The sequence below is a fragment of the Pangasianodon hypophthalmus genome, chromosome 7 (assembly GCF_027358585.1).
Source record: "Pangasianodon hypophthalmus isolate fPanHyp1 chromosome 7, fPanHyp1.pri, whole genome shotgun sequence".
Taxonomy (NCBI): Eukaryota; Metazoa; Chordata; class Actinopteri; order Siluriformes; family Pangasiidae; genus Pangasianodon; species Pangasianodon hypophthalmus.
Genome location: NC_069716.1, coordinates 25,672,099 through 25,692,717, shown reverse-complemented (window position 1 = coordinate 25,692,717; position 20,619 = coordinate 25,672,099). Strand labels below are relative to the sequence as shown.

The 20,619-nt window shown below is 40.0% G+C and overlaps 1 protein-coding gene across 3 annotated transcripts in view; it reads right to left on the bottom strand.

Moving 5' to 3' along the window:
- Nucleotides 1-20,619, bottom strand: part of hipk3a (homeodomain interacting protein kinase 3a) — a 58,185-nt gene that overhangs the window by 21,388 nt on the left and 16,178 nt on the right. For all 3 annotated transcript variants that reach the window (XM_053235268.1, XM_053235267.1, XM_053235266.1), the window contains exon 3: nt 5,269-5,392. In XM_053235268.1, coding sequence (XP_053091243.1) covers nt 5,269-5,392 — 124 coding nt within the window. The remainder of the gene's footprint in view (nt 1-5,268; nt 5,393-20,619) is intronic.

Below are 20,619 nucleotides of genomic sequence, written 5' to 3'. Positions count from 1 at the left end.
ACAACACAGTGAAGGGGGTGGGACTTTTAAAACCAGTGCGTCATCTCTAATAAGCACAAGCTCTGTCTGTCTTCTGGTCAAAACGTGTTTGAGGTGAGTAGTGCACAAACCTCCACTTCTCAGAAACTCTATCATAGAGGGCCTCTGACACGTAATACACACGCCACAGAGGGAGGGGCGTGAGACAGAGACAGAGGGAGGGGGTGTGAGAGAGACAGAGAGAGCAAGTGTGAGTGTGAGTGTGTGTGTGTGTGTGTGTGTATAAGAGAAAGAGACAGACAGAGACAGACAGCAAAATAAAGACAGAGAGAGGACGAGACAGATACAGAGAGAGAGAGAGAGAGAGAGAGAGAGAGAGAGAGAGAGAAAGAGAGAGAGAGAGAGAGAGAGAGCGAGAGAGAGACACAAAACCAGAGAAAGGATGAAACAGACGCGGGGGGGTTGGGAGGGCCAGAGACAGAGAGAGACAGTGACAGACAGACAGACAGAGTGAGAGAATGTATGAGCATGATAGACACAGAGAAAGAGAGAAACAAAAACAGAGACAGACAATGACAAAGACAGACAGATAGTGAGGATGTATGAGCATGATAGACACTGATAGACACACAGAGAGAAAGAGAGAGAGAGAGCAGACTAAGAGCAGACCATCCCCTCCCAGCCCTGTCTTTTTCTGTCCCGTCTCATTTTACAAGCTCTGGAGCTCAATGCGGTGTTGTTGAACAAGCGTTGTTACTGTTTGTGGCATCATGAGGGAGTTATAGAGACGCGATCGAGTTGCCACAACGCAAATACAGAAAAAGAACTCAAGTGAGAACCTGCTGATAGTGCAGGCTGGAAAAAGTGTGTGTGTGTACGGCGTGGCACTGGGGGTGAGGCTGGGGGCGGGTGGTGGTGGGGAGACGACTGCGGCTTTGGGTTATAAATACATTCTGCTGTGTGGAGTGGAATTGGACCCAGCGCTGGCACGGGCAGAAGTTTACGGTCAGCACAGAGCACGAGCCTCTCCTAATATCACACACAAGCAGACCTGACCAACACACCAGAAATTCTTCTGCATAAACTTACCAGGTTTAAGTTTCCTCTTCTCTAACACAACAGTGTGTCCACAACATTTATGTTCATAGACAGGAAAGACTGGGGAATTCTTGACATGCATTACGGGACTACTTCCATGTGGCACTATGGTGACTTGCTCTACTTTAAATCACGATCACCACACAGCTCCTAAGACACAGCGCATCACATCCTCTGCCTCTACTGCTGTTTTTGTCTAGAGCAGGAGGGCCGTAACGATAACGAATGTATCGGATCGCCTGGTTAGATACGAGGCTCTTGATTTGATACGTCAACAGGCTGCATGATAAAGAAGGCTATTCGTTATAAAATAGTACTTGTTTTATGTGAGGTGATTAACATTTACAATCCCACATACCTATACTTTCTCTTCATTTCCAATCAGGAGAGGCTACAGGGGTTTAAAAATAACAATTCTCTTGAAACCATACTAGCACACTAGGTGAATGTTTTAATTGAAAACAGAAACCTAAGAAATATGTTCAGGCAATGTTTTTTTTTTTTTTTCCTGCATTGAAAATGTATCATGTCGAGACACTACTGTATTGAAATTGTATTACATTTAAATTTGTTTTGAAAGTGATAAACACATCACACAGCGCCGTACAAACAACCCACCTCATGCAAAGCGCTCCTATCTTAATGTTAATAACCGCTGCCTTTCAGTGTCCCACAAGCCTCATATCTCACCACATGGTCCGGCCTGCATGAAAGTAAAAACTGCCCACTACTAAACCACTTTCCCCCCAGTGCAAACCTCTAGCTTCAACTACGGCTGCACAGTAATGGCTACGATAATATCCAAATCACCATCGCTATTTCAGCTCATTTAGGAACACAATAGCTTGATCACACTTCATTTTATTATTTTAAATGAGCAGAAATCAGGCCTTCACACTGTAGATTCCTTTAACTGTATACAACTTTAAACAGAAAGTTACACTTCTAGTTATTAACATCAAATAGAGTCTTAACTGCTGAACATGAACACAGTTAAACTAGCATATCACAGTAAAAAAAGAGAGAGGAAACTGAATAGGACCCTCATGATTTAATGCACAAGAGTCAATATTAACACTCCGGCCAATTACTTAACCTTAGGAAAGATGATCAATAATGCAGCTGATTATGTTGAATTTTTTTTTTTGAGCTTTGCATTAAGGTTCGCTTAACAAGCATTATTTAACATGAACAAACCAATAAACTTTAAATAATGCAAGAAACTATTAAGACATGTATTAATGGCATTTAAGTGTTAATGCAATACACCTACATTGACTACTGCTTACTCAAAGCACAACTAGAAATAAATGAACAGAAATTAGCATAAGTTTATTACAGCATGATGCTCTGAACTCTGATTTAAATACCGGAACCTATTATTCAGTGACACTTCCATGGCGATAATCATAGGGGAAATTTTATTAATCGCTGGTATACACACTGATTAATGGTATATTAATGCTGAAGTTAAATAATGCTGGTTAACGGAACCTTAACGTAAAGGTGAATTCGACTGATATTTTTCTTTGTTAGATTGTTTTAAAATACAAGATTACCAAGCCTATTTCTAGATATTTTACATGTTGTTTGCGTTCTACTGGCATTACTACCCAATTTTGCTTCTTTCAAGCGTTTACTTCTAGAAAGAAGTTAAATTATGTGGTAAGAGAGACCATATTAAGATCAAATTAGCAAGTACATCTTAAACTAAGAAAACCAAAAACTTATAACAGTAATTAAATTACGATTTGTGCTGCTTTAGCCAAACAGGGGTAACTTACATTCTTTCACACTACATTTTTCTCCTAAATTACACCCAACACCTGCATTTACGAAAAAGGGAAAAAAAAAACAAAAAACGTGCAGGTCAAGGGAAAGTCCAGAAGTGGGGGAAAAAGCACACCAGCAGTATCAGGTTGACATAAATGGCATTTAATGTACAGCCCAATCTGCAATCCTAGCTACGTGTCTACATTTTGTTATAGCAACACAATCTCTAACAGAGAACAGAGTAAACGTGTGTAGTGTGTGTTAGTTACTAGGTGTGGACTTATTGTTGTTACTCCAAGTCTGATGCTGTTTCAGCGAGTCCTGATTGTAGCTTTAACTACTTTCATGCCATTTAGCTTTATAACATTATTAGTATTATTTGTAAGAACGTTACCAATTTAGAAAACATCACTGTTTTTTCCCTTTAAACAAAACTGATATAAACACACATTCAGCTGTGTTTTAAAATAGCTTCTTTGAGTAGATACAGTGCAAAAAAATAGTCATCCTAGTCTTCTATCTAGAGTATAAAGTATAAAATGGCCTTGTCCCACTAAAAGCCTTTGCACACGGTGTCCCTGAGGTAGAGTGATTTGATTTGAACATAACCATTATTATTTACATACACATTTCACAGCTTTAACGTCTCAAGTTCCCCGTGTTCCTGTGCTTGAGGGAGACGAGGTACGTTTTAGGGCTCAAATTTGATTCAGAGCAACGCAGTGATGTGAAGAAATGGATCATTACTCACAACTCTGATTCTCAGGTTAGATTATACGTTAGATTATTTTAATCCTTTTCTTTAGTAAATCTCACCATAACATATGATATGATCGCACTTCTGACAGAGTATAATGTATTACTTACATTACATCGCTCTTGACTTCTGGACCCTGATTGGTCAGGTGTTGATTAGTTTTCTATAACAGCAATATTTCTGACAGTCGCTCTGGCTCCGAGGCAAATCACAGGTTTTATATTAATGCGTTCATCCTAATACGCCATAGTTTCTATAGCAACAACTCATTCACAGAGACTCGTATGGCAGGCGCTCACACATTATTTAATCAGTATAGTGGAGCTTTCTTTAAGGAGAGTTATTTAACATTTATGGAAGGAGTCTCCAGTGTCAGTAAGTTTTCTGCCACAGGTAAGTCTTCAGGATGGTGACAAGATGAGTATTTCTTTTTTTTTTCATACATTTAAGAGAGAGAGAAAAAAAGAGGCTGGTGAAAAAATGATTGTTGATAGCAGCTATACTGTAAGGTATAACAGGAACTAACTTCTTTACGTCGGGGTGGAGTGATGTGGCATGAGGCGGAAGTCACATGCGGCTAACATCCCGTGAAGTGCATTATTTTTGTACAACAGCACGGCCTGTTGTGTGTTGTTCTGCTTATCCAACAGCGACTTGCCACCAGTTACAATGTTTAATTTATTAATGAATGACACATCGCACATTTTACCAATTTAAAGTAAGATTTAACGTTGTGAAACGTCTGAGAAACGAGTTAGTTCCTGCTTTCATCTATATTATAGCTGCAATAAACAACCATTCCCTTACCAGCCCCTCTCTCTCTCTCACACACACACACACACACACACACACACACAGCGTAGCCTGTAATTTTACCGAGAAAGCAGAAAGCCTAACCAAGACTGAGAGACTCCTTCAGTAAACGTTAAATAACTGCCTCCTAACAAAAAACTTCACCACATCAACATTTATAAGAATTACTTTGTTAAACAACAACAGCTTCTAACAATATTGGCATCACTTTAAAAGTTTTCTAACACACAGTTTTTGCGTTATCATAGTTAACATGAGTTGCTCTGCTCTTGTGTTAGAGTTGCTGTCTAGTGACCGAATTCTGCAGCTGCAGCATTAACACAGTTGTCTGTATTGTTGAAAGACAGGAACAATAGAGTGGCATGAAGCCACACCGGAAGGATCTTATGACATGCTAAATTGCAAAATTAACCTAAGGAGAGGGAGAAAGAGAGAGAGAAAAAAAAAAAAAGCATTCGCTGAGCTAGTAGCTCACACTGTGTCGAGCCTAAATCACTGCTGAATAATAAAATTCAAAGCTGGCGTCCAAGCAACACCGACGATATGCTGCACTTATTAACCAGCCGCCTAGAGCCGGAAAAGTTTCCTACATTACTGATACAAAGCTTTCAAACAGTTATGAAGTTGGTTTATATCAAACCACTAGGAAGTGTGCCCTAATTTTTCAGTAAATAATTGGGGTTTTTGTGCACATGCTATGGGGAAAGTAACAGGTATATCTAATTGATCTAATCAGAACAAAGCGATTGCAGAAACAGAGGTGGAGTGGAGAAACACTTGGCCCTAGGCACTAATCGCAGGCGGCAGTGACCCGGCACAGAGAGTGGACCATTAGCTTACTGAGTTACCTGGTCATATTCCAGAGCTCCAGGGTAAAGCGGCCAGCCGAGAAACAGCTCAGCGATGACGCAGCCCAGTGACCACATGTCTATGGCCTCACAAAAGGGCAGACCCAGGATGATCTCCGGAGCCCTAGGAAGACAGAAAGCACACACACACAGTGTTAATGGAGATGTTACTGTGACAACTGGCTGTTGACTGGACAGCTCAGGGCTGTGTGATTTGTTATGAATGCAATGTGCACGGCCAATAAACGAGGTCAGAGTGAACATAAAGGACACACACACACACACACACACACACACACACACACACACACACACACACAGGACATGTATAAGCAGATATACAGCACTGAATAAAAACAGAACAGACTTGATAAGCTGGAAATCCATGCATGATGCAAATACACCCAAAATCATCTGAACAAGTTTGTCACTTGAGCTCAGACCCACACAATAATGTTTCAAACCAGTCAATAACGTGAGTGCATCAAAATGATCCTGAACCTAATGTCTTTCCACATGCGCACACACACAGACATCACGTTCGCAGCTGACAGAGAACTTCTGACGTCACGGCAACACATCTGCTACCTTGACGACAAGGGGGGTAGGGGGTGGAATGCGGGCTGCCTAGCGACAGACACGATGATGTAGTCGTTGAAGGCCATCGCGGGGGTGATGAGTGTGTGGCAGGGTGTGACACTGAATGTCAGCGAGTAGTATGTGAAAGCATACCACACTCTGCACCTTCGGAACTTACTGAAAGTCCTGAAAGTGCAATTACGTATAAATTTAGTATGCAGTAATAAACGAGAGAGATGAGACGACTGACTCTCGCGCCATCTCCGGCCTAAATGCTCGTAAAAGCCTGGTCCAAATCAGGAAGTGAGATGACAGCAGGACTTAGTAAATATGGAACAGAGACAGATCAGATACACGGATGGTGCAGATTTGCAAGGCAGCTATCAGGGATTAACCCTTTCTAAATCTGCTCTCAGCTCTGAATAGTCAAAGAAACACCAGCCATATACGTGCTAAAGGCAAACACTAAAACCGACGGCGTATAACACAAGGAGAAATACCCAGCGGCATGGCAGTATCCACAGTATCTGCGTCCATTTTATATAAGTGTACACAATTTCTCAGAAATGTAGTCGATCAGCCATGACGTTTATTTCTTTAATTTTTGCACTGGTGCAACAATGCTAACAGGTAGCAAACACCAACAGCTATCAGTTTAGCACTCGATTGCACACTAGCCTCAAATCATGTTGGGTTATTCAGTGAGTCAGACTTCAGTGTGTTTTCAGACACTGTATAACACACCAATCCACAAAAATTGAGAAAAAGATCTCTCAGTAGTAGCAGCCACTTTGAAGCTGGACTTCCTCTGGACATAATTACAACTGAAGAACTAATTCAGATCATTTGATCTGATTTTAACCCTTCATTTTCTTTTGAAATTTTATTTTAATGGTATCACTGATCAAATATCTTTTTATGATACTGAGAGTATCAATCAATATCAATATCGTTTGTTTTCTTTAAAACCTACTAAGCTAAAAATGTTTCTTTTTTAACTGAACCACTTCACAGTTAAACTATTTCACACAAAAACTGCACATGTTATAAATATAATAAATATAATTTATTATAATTTTCCAAATCCAATTTCAATCTTTGCCATTTGTTACAGGATCTGATATCTTTTCTCCGATATCTGATCCACCATATTTCGCTGGTATCAGTCTGATACCAATACGGGCTATCAAAATCAGTGACATCTCCCATTAAAAGTGGGCAACATGACAAAAATATTATATTTTTGAAGACAGTTCTCCAATATATGATATGCATGTTTGCAAACAGACTGCTAGAGAACAGTTGGGATTTTAAAAAAAAATTATAAAAATCAGTGATGCTTTTATTTACTGGCTAGAAACATTATTTAGCACTGAAAAGCAGGAAAAAAAAATCTAATCAGTTGCTTCCAATCAGAGTTTGTAATTGTTATAATTGTGACAGTTTATCACATCATGACTATTATTTGCCAACCCTAGTTTGTATGATGCTAAGCTGGAAGCCCTAACGTTCTCTCACATGTTAGCAAAATTATCCTCATAGCTCCAGTGCAAAACTAATGAAGCAAACTTTCATCACCAACCATGTCTTGGGAATTGCAGGCCCAAGACACAACAGACGCTGAAGGGGAGAAGTAGCAACGCTTCCTATATTTACCTCTTCTTTACAGTTATTCTAAAACTGTGTTCCAAGTCATTTATCTTGATACCAAAAATAAAAGTGCAAAATGAAATCATTAGAGATTATCAGTGTACCCAAGCATCCAGGCTGGCACAGGCCTTACCCAAAGTCATGGAGGACTTGGGTTCCCTTAGTGTAAGTGCAAGTTCCAAGACTACATGGTAGTCCAAGTGCTACACTATATGACCACAAGTATGTGCACACCTGACCATCACACCCGTATGTGGGCCTTCACCAAACTGTTGCCACACTAGTTGAAAGCACACAATTGTATTTGATGTCTTGGTATGAATTTCCCTTCAGAGGGACTAAGAGGCACAAACGTGTTCCAGCATGACAATGCCCCTGTGCACAAAGTGAGCTCCATGAAGACATGGTGTGTGAAGGTTGGAGTGGAAGAACTCGAGTGTCCTGCACAGAGCCCTGACCTCAACCCCACTGAACACTTTTGAGATGAACTGGAACACTGACTGCACCCCAGACCTCCTCACCCAACATCAGTGCCTGATCTCACTAATGCTCTTGTGGCTGAATGAACACAAATCCCCACAGCCACGCTCCAAAATCTAGTGGAAAGCCTTCCCAGAAGAGTGAAGGTTATAATAACAGTAAAGTGGGGATTAACTCAACATATTAACATCCATGGTCGAGATGGTTAGATGTTTCGGTGTTGGTCAGATGGTGGTCAGATGATCCACATACTTTTGGCTATATTATGTACTCTAGCAGAGTCTTTTCTATAAGAACTTGGGAAAAACAGCTCAGAAGCACCCAAAGCTTTGTGTGATGTTGATCTGTGTCACGGTTAGTCACTGTGTATGACTACACAGTTACCTCACCGTTGACTTCTTCAAAATACCAATTAAAAAGCATTTCCATCTATTACACTCTACCCGTTCTACAAGTTCCTCACTCCACTGGTTCTCATCCCTGACTTCCCAAAAATTTCCCTTTCGACTCGCCATAAATCACACTAGAGCTACTGCTGTTTCAGCACTGAACCTCTTCAGCTGTGTTTAATCCGCTACTGTTGTAAACACTTTGTATGGCTACTGCACCGCTGCTGCTGCTGCTTCTAGCACATTCCTAACTTCATCATACTCTCCAGCTACATGAAAAATGCACAGAAAAACATGGCACTGACCAGAACTTAACCAAATAACTAATTATTTTTGGCTATGTAGTGCTGCAATCCTCCATGCTAGTTAAGAGTTTATTTCTTTCTAAGTAAGAACAATTAGGTGGATTCATCTTTTTTTGTCCCCGTTTGGTTTTTGCACTGACTTTTTAAATAAAATATTCCTTGAATTTTCACTAGCGGAGCAGTGAAATTTTTAGACTAGGATACCATTCTGTGAAAATGTCTAACCCTAACACTAATCCAGATAGCATTAAACTGAGGACACCCAAGTGAAGAAAGTAAGACAGGAAGGAAGAGGCAGAAGAACTTCACGCCCTATGGCAGTATGTTATTGTGACATACTGTTAACTACTCTAGCATGCAGGTTTGGATGTAGTCCAAAGCACTGGGGTGTGTAGAGGAATTCAGCCTGGTCAACAAGGTGCCATAAAGGAGTGAACATAACATGCAAAAAAGTTACACAGAAAAGGGAAGTGATTCAGAGGTGAAATCTTTCAGCCACCGTTAGGATAAATTTTGCCTCATTTGAACGCTGTGTTTTTTTCTCATTCTTTCTGAAGAAAGCGGATCATCTTCACAGTAAAGATCACAATCAAGTCCAGTCTGTGACTCTGCAGAAATTCATGACATGGTTTCTCAGATATTAATTCAGTATGAAAAGAGAAGAGTAGAGGGGAAAAGCTTGGGGCTTTCTCAAAGAAATTACAGTGAAATTACAAAAACCACTCACTGTCTGGGAGTCAAGTATCTCTTGATTATGAATCCATAAATGTTTGTTATGTGGTCATACAATACCGCCCAAAATATGACGAAATCTTGACTTTTCAACGTCCATGTGTAATTCGCAGGAATTTCTCCAATTCTCATATGAACTAAGAGTCACAAGTGTGTGAAATTATCACAAAGGTGGTATCAAGCTTTATCAAGGCTACACCAACACATCAAGGCCACATCTGGACAGTCTCTCTCAGCTGGAATATGGGGAGCGTTGTATCATGTTGCTACCATAAAAAAAACAAGGTTAATATTTTACACTTAAGCCTCCAAAATATTAAGGTTTGAATGGATAAACTATAATTAATACGGACATGCCCTCAAATAAGCCCTCGCTCCATCATTACCTAGAGAGAGCGCTGCAGCAGCACTTTATTCTTTTAGTCTGTCCAGCTCTCTCGACTCATCACCTGTACGCTCTGCTCAAACAGATCAGCTTCAAAAGCTTCGACATTCATGATAATACTACAGTCATCGCCATTGTGCTGGTCATCTCAGAAATCTATGCCTCAACGTTTGCCATCTCTGCTACCTCGATGTTGGATTAATTGTTACAAAATTAGCACTGGAATCACTAGACACATCACAAATATTTCAGAATAATCATATTTAATGTGTTTCAGGGTGGAGTTTTCCTTTAACCAAGCAGTTTGTTCACTGTTTGAATACGACAGAGTGAATAAGTGAAGTATGACAGTATAATAAAGTGAGCATGATGTATGAGAACAGTATAATATTAGAGTTCAGGGACAAATCCAGTGCAACAGCAGGTTTGTCTAACTAAACTAAGCTGCTTGTGTCCTTGGTCAGGGCCTCCTGTATCCTTGAACACACAGGACCCTCCCAGAAGAGCTCACAATACTGAGAAAAGCTCTGACACCTCGTTTTCCAGAAAGCCCGAGGGCTACAGCTGTGTCAGTGTTCGGGAGATTAGATGAGCTATATGTCAGAGTGCAGGGGTTTACACTTCTCCAGAGAATGTACAGAAGTAGGGGATAGCACTGTGCTCTGGCAGGTGCCCACAAACACTCTCTCTCTCTCTGTCACACACACACACACACACACACACTCAATCGAACGCAAATACACACAGGAATTTGCTGCAAGAGCTAATAATCCACACGTGCCTGTTAGAGTGCATATCTGTGTGTGACGTGTATATTTGGGTGTGGATGGGCATTAACACAGAGAGAGAGAGAGAGAGAGAGAGAGAGAGAGAGAGAGAGAGAGAGAGAGAGAGAGAGAGAGCGCGAGTGAACGAGAACCAGTCACAGAGTTCTCTGTAAACAAATCCCACCCAAACACAGCTTATCTAATCTGTTAGAGCAGAGAGCAGTTACTCGGACGTCCCTTCCTCAAACAGGCGTCTATCAGAGTCACAGCCTCGCTGCACGCCTAAACTGAAACAACAGTTCAAAGTACTGCGATGGAGACACACGAGTCTGCAATGCTTTCACAGAGCCACGGTGTGAAATGAAACCTGGCCAGAGCAAAGGTCATCTGCTCGGGTACGTTAAATAACACAGGTAGCTCGGTTTTCCTGCACTGTAACAAGAAACCCGCCTCTTTGTGGCGCGTTTTAGGATCACAGTTTCTCTGGCAGGGTGGACGGCGACAAGCTTGGCAGCTTTAGTGCATAAAAAGCTGTAGAGACCTGCTGCGAATTCTAGACCTGAGCCAGGGCCTCGCTTCTTTGTTCTTGTCGCTCTTAGAGCTAGCATTTGTTTGTGATAATAAGGAGTGTCTGGGAGATTTGGGACAGACGGGCATGCTTGCTCGCACAGAAAATTGTGGAACTCTCAGACTAAAATGTTCAGAGGAACTCAATTCAATTCACATAAGCAACTCACACAATTTCCTCTGCAAGTCACAACATATTCATTACTAAACTGCTTTCAAGCACAAAAGCCAGGCTCATAGCACTGTTCTGGCAGATCACACACAGAGAGCAGAATTTTTCCAGAGCAGAGCACGAGGTTTCTGCAGCACTGTCCACATATTACATGTGCAAGCTAAGCATCAGCAAATCACATGCACGAGGACGGCTCTTTCAATACAGGGCAGCTACAGAGGGTGCAAATGCTTCCATTAAACCAGTCGAGCTCTGCACAAACAAACATCAGTTGAATTCTGAATTACAAAACTGAGGAGTTTAAAAAAAAAAAAAAAAAAAAAAAAACTCCTACCCATCATTTCACCATTGCATCAGTCACACATTTGGAAATTAAGAAATCTCGCAACTGAACATCTGCAACGCTCTGCAACACACCTCGCAAACAGACTCCTTCAATGAACTGTTCAACTAAAATCATTTAAAACATACCTGGTATCCCTTAAGCCCTATCTGAACAGGAGTAAATTTACATGGGGTGCTGGGTAATTTCTTATTTTACAGGTGCTCCTCTGTGATTTTATTTCTATCCAGATCAACTACGTCAGTGTTTTTCCCCCCATTCTCCTCTGAGAAAATTACACGCTGAATTATCTACTGTTCTTCGCCAAACTCAGTGGTCGTTTGGTAATTTTATTCCAGATACGCGTGTCTCTCATTTTCCATGCAGGTGGTGACTTGCATTGGAAAAAAAAGATGTTAGACTGCTGCTACTTGCCGTATTTTGTGTTGTAGCATATGCATCAGGGACCCTTCCACAGATATTAAACACTTCCCAAATCGCAAATTAAAAATTTGACGCTTCTCGTATACGTCATGATTATTGGAAACGGGACTGGAAATTCGGTTCGCCCCAAACTGAAATAAGATCCAGAGTCTCTTCTCTACTCCAGCGCCTCTTTGACTGCTCAGACGCCATGTTGCGAATGGAGCGTCATCATATGACCATGTTACTCAAACTCACTCCTCCTGTGGTCATTTTATTGCTGTCCAGATATGAAAGTTTTATCACCGAAGAGACATGTAAAAAAAAATGTATTAACGATGTCCCCCTGATAAACTAATCCAATCCAAATAGGGCTTTATTGAGGTTTGCACTACAGTTACAAGGCTAACAAAGGAAGCTTATTCCTACTGGGTTAGTGTTGTAAAAACTGCATGCCAAAATCACACACTCACCTCAAAAGACATCAACTGGCCAATCACATTTATACATGAACAGTTTCATACAAAAACACAATGCAAATGACAAACTGGTGGCTTCCCTTTCTTTGAGCAATACCAGCTTTGAGTCCACTACAAAAAAACAAACAAAGTGACAATCAGGGTAAAGGGAAAATTGTGTAATTTTTTTTTTTCTGGCCAAACTGTTGCATCCAGGTCTCTAGGACACAAGTACTGACCAAACGCTCCCTTTTATTCCCAAGTCTGAAAGTCTAGACAGTCTCTGAGCAGGGAATTATGAAACAGTCTGGACCGTGCGACAAAGAGCCAGCCACAGATATGGGTTTGAAGAATCTGATTCACGTGGAATCTCATTATAAGATCAACCAAAATCTCAAAGTTCCCCTTTGGGTATCAACAAAGTGAGTTATTGAGTGAGTCAGTGAGTCAGGAGTGAGTCAGTGAGTCAGGAGTGAGTCAGTGAGTCCATCCATCCATCTTCTTTTTTTTTTTTATTTAAATAAAGCTTAAAATCACAAACATGTCTTAGTAAGGCCCTTAGTAAGTAAGTAAATTTTAATCTATAAAACAACATTTGTGGAGTGCTGTACAAATAGAGCAGCAATTACTTCTCTAGACAATAACATTCCCCAAGACTATGGAATAAAACGACTGTTTGATTTGAAAAGGGACAAAAGAAGTATGGTTGAAGTCTACTACGAGACTGTTATAGAGTCTCGGTCCAATCTCCTGACCACAGATCCGTCATGAAGATGAGGAAAGACTTCCCAAAAACATTTCGGAAAGAAAAGGAAAGAAATCTTAGAAGGGGTGATTTAAGGACACGCTCCACTCTGAGGAGACTGAGAGTGCAAAAACGTGACAAATTCACAGATGTTCAACATTCGTTCTTCATGTTCCACCTTCAAGGCTTAAAACGGTTCTCTTTTCCCAACACTCTTCTTCTCTCTCCAGTCGATGTGCGTTTTCTTTCTTTGTCCTTTTTCCCTTTGGGCCGTGTATTTCGTGTGGGTTTTTTGATTGTACAGCAACTTTGGGTATGAGAAAGGCGGTATATAGATTAAACTTATTCTTATTACGTCGTCTTTTTTTTACTCCACGTGAAACAGCTGAGTGATCAGAAGTGTAGTCAAGCACTGAGGAATGTTTCTTAGCAGTAAGATACAGGAGACCGTCTCGCAATAAGGGTAACTCTTATCAGGAGAAGTGACTACGATAAAACCATGCAACATATCCAGGCTAACGGCTTCAGGCAGTGCTGTTCAGATAAACTCGAGCATGCACGCGAACACCAAAACAAAGGAGATAGTAAACACATCTGCACAGCATGCACACTCACGACAAACGAGGCGTCCTAAAAAAACATGTGACTGGGGTCATAGTACAAAACCCAGCAACCTGCTGTGATGTTCTGCAGTTTAAGTTTAGCGTTTTGACAAACTTTAATATTCTGTCGATAACAAAATGGTTAAAAAAATCTTTAGCAATTTCTGTGGACCTGTCTTGCAGGACCTCATCGGTAAAACCTTGTGTAATATACAGAAACTTTTAATTCAGATTTAGCATCTTAGATGTTTAATTAAACAATTCGTAAGTTTAACATTGTTTTTAATTAAGTAGAATATTCAGCTTTGACTTTTGAATGGTGTTCCAGATATTGTTACATCGATTTTTATAAGTCTGACATACTTTCCACCTCAGATGCTCTGCTATCTTTCTGCACACTTTTCTGGCCGCAAGAAAAAAATATTTCCGTTTATACTGCCATGCACTGATTTCCAGTGAAAATTTTCACACCAAAATAGTTACATGACCACAAAAAAGTTCACAGATTGCTGTCTAACAGCAGATAGTGGTAAGTAAACAGGAAAAAAATTTGCTGATGTGCTAAGGGAAAAGTGAAATCTGTGAAAGAAGTGAAATTTTTGTGAAATTACACAGTTGTTGGACACATTTATTGGCTAACCTACCCAAACTCTGTGCTATAAATCTGGCTTGCAAGAATAGTTGATATATAACCAACTTGAGGTCTTTAAATTAAAAGAATGAACAAGACTTTCCTTAGCTCAGGTAACCTAGCTACAGTGTCCTGCTTTTTCTCAACGTGACCTAAAAGCAGATTCCATAATTACTATTATAATGAGTAGTATAACTAGAGACATTCATCACTGTTGCATGAAATACTCATTTCATCCAGCTCTAGCCAGCTCTGAATGCATGTGCAACACACTGAGACAGGAAATCCTCACCAGAGAGAGAGAGAGATGCAGGATATTATTTTCCATGAAATAATGAAATAATTGTGCAGTTGTTGCAATAAAATAACAGCAACCCACATTTCTTCCTCCATAAAAGTAGCAGGCGGCATTAGTCAGCTACAAGATGCCCTTGTTTACTATATTTATATTTTTGAGCAAAGAGTTCCCTTAAAATTCCCCAACAGAGATCGTGTTTAAGACGAAGCACAAGTCCATTAGTCATTTGAAAGACATCAACGCAGCATACACTCATTCGCAGCGTACACAAACGCATTCTTGTCTCTGCTATTTCACTGAAGGCATTCATTTGACTGGTGCTTTCTTTAGCTCCATGTATATAAATGGACTGCTAAACATTTTTGGTCGCAACGACCAAACCCTTACATCAAATGCTCAGTGCAGGAATGTGTGTTCATTCCGAGCCGTGAGTCAGCGATACCATAAACACCCATCAGAAAATGAAAAACAGTAAACAGTGCACCAAATAGGCCATCAGCACCACAGGAGACAAACCTAAATATCCTGCGTGAGAGAAATCCTGTAACACTATCTTAGCCCTAATTCAGATGCTACGCTAAGCCGTCATGGAAAGATTAAGTGGACCAGGCTCCAGTTTCAAACAGCTATAAGGAGAACATGAGAAGCTGTGTAGGATGTACCTGCGACAAAAGCTGAACTCAAGAGAAATACAAGAATACGAAGTGCTTGTGCTTCACTTAAGCAAGGAGTCATATTACTCTGAACAAATCTGACCAAAGCCTATTTATTCTAGCTATATTTCAGCAAAGAATCAGACTCTAAAACTGTGTGTCTGATCAGGCACAGAGGACAAACATCTGATTCTTGAAGCAATAGCGCCAAGAGCAGAAATCAAAATGAGATCCTCATACAGGCATTTACACTTAAATGTTAAGTATGAAGATGATGTCACACAGTCAGTTGACTGTGTTTTCTCTCAAGAGCCAAAGCAAGTTGCAATCCTGTGGCTAGTAGTCACAAGACAGACATAATGCAATTGCTTTATTTAAAAAAAATAAATAAATGAATAAAAGCACTGCTGCTAACGTTCTGGTCACAGCTCAGTGCTGAGAACTTTCCAGAAAAGCACCGAGGGACATCAAGCACTTTCTTTACCTCCTGACCAATCAAGCTGGGGTGCAAGCGAGAAAAAAACACGGAGGACAAAGTGGTGGTGAAAAATGAGTCTTGTTAGCGAGTGAATAGAAGAAGCTTTATGATTGTCAAAAACATTTCAGTAGCAATATTCCAATGTATGGCTGTGTGCATGCTTGACTGTACGTCTAGTCGCACAAGCAGCTCAAATTCTCCTTCCTGCAAAGTTAAAACTAACTTTATTTCATCTGCGTTACTGATAATCTATAGCAAAATTACTATAAGATTACTATTAGCTAATATATTATATAATATATTATATAATATATTAATATTAGCTAGGACTGCAATTAGAGCTGTTAAGGCTACAATGTGCTTGCCACGAGACGGCTGCTGATCATCTGTTGGTGGCCTAATGGTAGAAATGACCTGAAATGCATTCTCTCTTGGTCTCTCCCTCCATCATGCCTTTCATGCTCTTCATTAGCTTAGGAATTCAGCCAGGTCCAGGTGCTCAATGTGGAGACAGAAAATGCTATCTGCTGATTTAAGTGGCATCCAGGGGTTTCATATTACTACTGAAATTTTTTTTTTTCAACTTCTAGTGCTGAACCTGAATGAGTATTGCTCTTTTATAATAAACTTAATAAAAAAGTGAACACAAAAGAAAAAAATTCAGAGATTTTCCATTGTCCTGGAACCAACAGTACTCTATTACGATCCCTTGATTTGACGTCGCATGTTTGCAGGGACACCACAGCTCACACCATGTGCTTTTTACCAGGCATGAATTCCATACTGAGGTCTGGAAGCATGATCATCCTGAAAGAAACCCACACAAGGAAAGGAATCTGAACAGAGGCTCTTCAGCACAAAGATGTCAGAAACTCCACAGAGAGACCTGAAGTGTGACTAAAATACAGCACATGTAACATATGAGCACAATTATTCTTAGAGTGAATATAGGCATATTCAGATATTATATTTTCGCGTTGTGATGAAATGACCTTTGCAATATTTGCATGATGCATGTACGTCATAAAAATTTTACTACTAAAATATTCCCGTCAGTGCAGAGGAACTATTCTGAGCCAAGTGTATCAACCTTTTGTGGAAAAGCTGAACAGGACTATGGGATTGTGTTCACTGAAAATGATGCAGATTTGGCCAAAATGCAGCAGCGTTACACTGGTGTAGTGATATGGTGAAGTGTTCATGAGCAAGACTGTGCACTTCGCTGCAGTAGATGATCACATGAGTCACATGGACATGCTGGTAGTCGTTAGGTGACAGTAATCAGTAATCATGTTAGTACAGTAAATAGTAATCAGATTAAACATGTAACAGATTGTATAACTGATGATTAACACATGCTGAGTCATAAGGCTAAAACAACAGGCAGCAACACTAACACCAACTGAAAATCTAAAGAAATCGCTGAAGCTGAGCTGCATTCTAAATTTCCTGATAGTGTGGCTGATAAATTTCCTGTTTTTTTTTTTTTTCCTGTTTTGTTTTTTGGAGAATCCATCTCTTTTTCATGAGGTATGAAAAAGGACCACTGTCATTTTTATTTGTAATTTATGCAGTGTGTACAGCCCGCATGTACTGTCTTGCATAATTCCTGGGGATTCACATCACAATTTGCATCATTCTCAAGTAATAAATAAAACTGGGCTACCGAGTGGCGCCAAACAAAAGCTTCTGCCCCGTAAGTGGGAGAATCCAAGTTCAAATCCTGACGTTTCTGCAGATATTCATGACCAGAAGCCAAGAGAGCAAAACTGACCATGCTCTCTGTGGAAGTAATGGCATAAACTCTCTCCCCTGTCAATCACAGCGACACTGGCCAATCGCGGCCACCTGCGAGCTCAAGTATGTGGAAGAGGGCAGACAGCACTTTCCTTTTCCAGTGCTGGAGTGTGATAACGTGCCGATAATGTGACGCAGCACGAGCAGCATTTCGAAAAGATGTGCTGGCTGGCTTCATGTTTCTCACAGGAAGCAGACATTTGTTTTCACCCTCCTCAAATGGTAGCTGCTGTATGATAGAGGGAAACTGGCTGGTACTTTAGAATTGGCAGGTGACCAAATTGGGAGGGGAAAAATGAAAAAATTATTAAATATATAACTCCTCCACCAAATGGTTGGCACTGATATTTAGTTTGAACCCAACAACCATGTAAAAATCCACCATATTCATGCAGGAATAAACTGCATATTTCACCCCCTCCAACACAGTTAAATACCAAATATCTTCCAATTCACTACATAGTGCCTATGCAGTGCACTACTCTAAGTGTATACTAGAAACCTGACTATTTTAATATCACTTTTAGAACACAAAATTTGATGTTCTCATGTTTTTAAAATAATGTATCTAATTAATTAGAAAACAATATGTTTATATAAAGTATGACATATACAAGGGTTGCGTTAACTGAGAATTTCCCGTCATTTACAAAAATTTTAAAAGCATCAACAGAAAATTCTTAAGGCCATCTGTCATTTTGAAGGATACTCAATCTACCATGTGCAGCGTTCGTCTTCCACCATAGACACACAACATTGAAACCGTTCTTGCAGCACTCATTTAGCAACAGTGGCAAAACTGTGCAAATATACAATCGTTCAACTGGCAAATGGGGGACAAAAAAAGAAGAGAGATAAAAATGCACTATGACAAAAATTTTACAACCTCTAGCCGTATATACATCAACTTCACAACCTCGTTCAGCCAAAAAAAAGTTTAAGACTTTTGCATGTTCTTGCATCAGACTTACATCAGAGAGAACGAATCGGATTTACCTTTATATATGTAAATATTGTGCAAATCTGAATGGCGCTGGAACAGTGGATGTTGTGCAAAACACTGTCTCTCATAATGTCAGGTCTATGTACACAAACCGGTTATCTCCTGGAAGCGCTTAGCATTCATACAATGTGTGATCTGTGAGATTTGGTGTTGTTTACTAGGGAGATTTCTGAAACCTTTTTTTTTTTTTTTTTTTTTTACTGCCAGGTCATTTTCTAGTCGCCATGCCAACATCTGTTAGCTTTAGCCTGTAGCGTTATTTTAAAACAGACTTTGTGAGATGCGTTCAGGCAAAAATGTTTTCTAACAGCATGCAAAGACTTTGAACTCTTTCATATCAGGAATCACCAGCTGCTGCGTAGAGAGATGGAAAACTGAGGCACAGGAAAAAGAAAAAAAAAAAAAAAAAAAAAAGAGAGAGAGATAGCTGTTGCTGCACAACACTATCACAGCGTCATTACGTTAAAGACAGAACAGCATTAAGTGTTGGTGATTTTGGCTTAGGAGCTCATTGTGGAAGACATGCTGAACCTTGCCAAGGGGGTGAAAATGCCTGGAAGCACGAACGATTCTTCAGCAAACAAAAAAGAAATCAAATGTCAGCACTGTTAAAAACTCAAACTGTCCCAAGAGGAAGTAATGAAGTAAAGCAGAAACAAAACATAAAACATTATGACTCATTAGGAGATTAGTCAAACTGTGACTACCCAACCTTATCAAAGTTTATGATATGATCATAGTATCGTCTTAAAAATAAGCTGTATTGTACTGAATGACTTCTTTCATACAGTTCAGTGCATGTGTTTCCTTGTCATTTCTGGGGTTTATTATAAAAAAAAAAAAATAATAATAATAAAAAAAAATAAAAAAGTGGCCCTATATTCTGATTTATCTACAACCAAATTAACTGCAGATGTCCCAATAAATAACTGCAAACAAGAGAACAATATCAGGCAGAAAACCCAAAATAGCATACTAGCATACAACAGACAGATGATTTTCCCCAACATTATGGTGAAATCACTACCTAATAATAAGCAGCTCTTCTGTTTGCTAACCAACCAAAGAGACAACATTCCAGCCAGCTTGTTTCTGCTGGCTCACAAGAGCCAAGTTTGCAACTTTCACAGGTAAAGGTTCACCTAGAAGCAAAAGTGTGTCTTTCATTTCCTGCGTCCTTTCCCCTTCAGTGAATTGGCTTTTACAGTGGAGAAATTTTAATTATTGTTGTCTGCTTTATGCTTAATGCTACAGCTAAACCACATATGGTTTGCTCCTCTGTAACAAGACAAATAATGCAATTCAAAGCAAAGCAAAAGCAGCTAAAAATGAATTTAAAAAGAACAAAAAGTTCTGCCAAGACCCTTTTGGTTTTTAGTGTGACATCCGAAAATGGAAACATCAAGACGAATTAAGGCAAATGCTACAGCTGAGAGAATACAAAATCTGCATAGGGAATATAAATGAATTCAGAGAGAGTTAGAAACAAACCAAGTAATTAGAGATTTTAATTATTAGGTCTAATAACAAAGAAACAGCTGCAAAGCCTAACAATACACCATCCTGTTACAAATTTGTCCTAGGTGTGTGCAAACTTTTGCACTTATCCGTATCAATCATACTGGACCGTATGCTTCATTTCGTTGTTAAAATAAGGTACTACAATGCTAAAGAGAGAGTCCAAAGAGACTCTAGGGCAGGTTTATATACAACAAGAAATATAAATACAATATCTACGCAGTGCATGTCGACTATCCTGAGGCATTATGGGTACACGTTTATCCGAGAGCCGGACGTTCCCCAGGCTTGTGTGGCTCTCTGAACACACACGCTGCCAGTTATGTGATGCGCATCCGCAGCAGTACACTCGATCCATTCAAGCCGGCCAGACCTGAGCTTGGTCACTCGCTGCTCC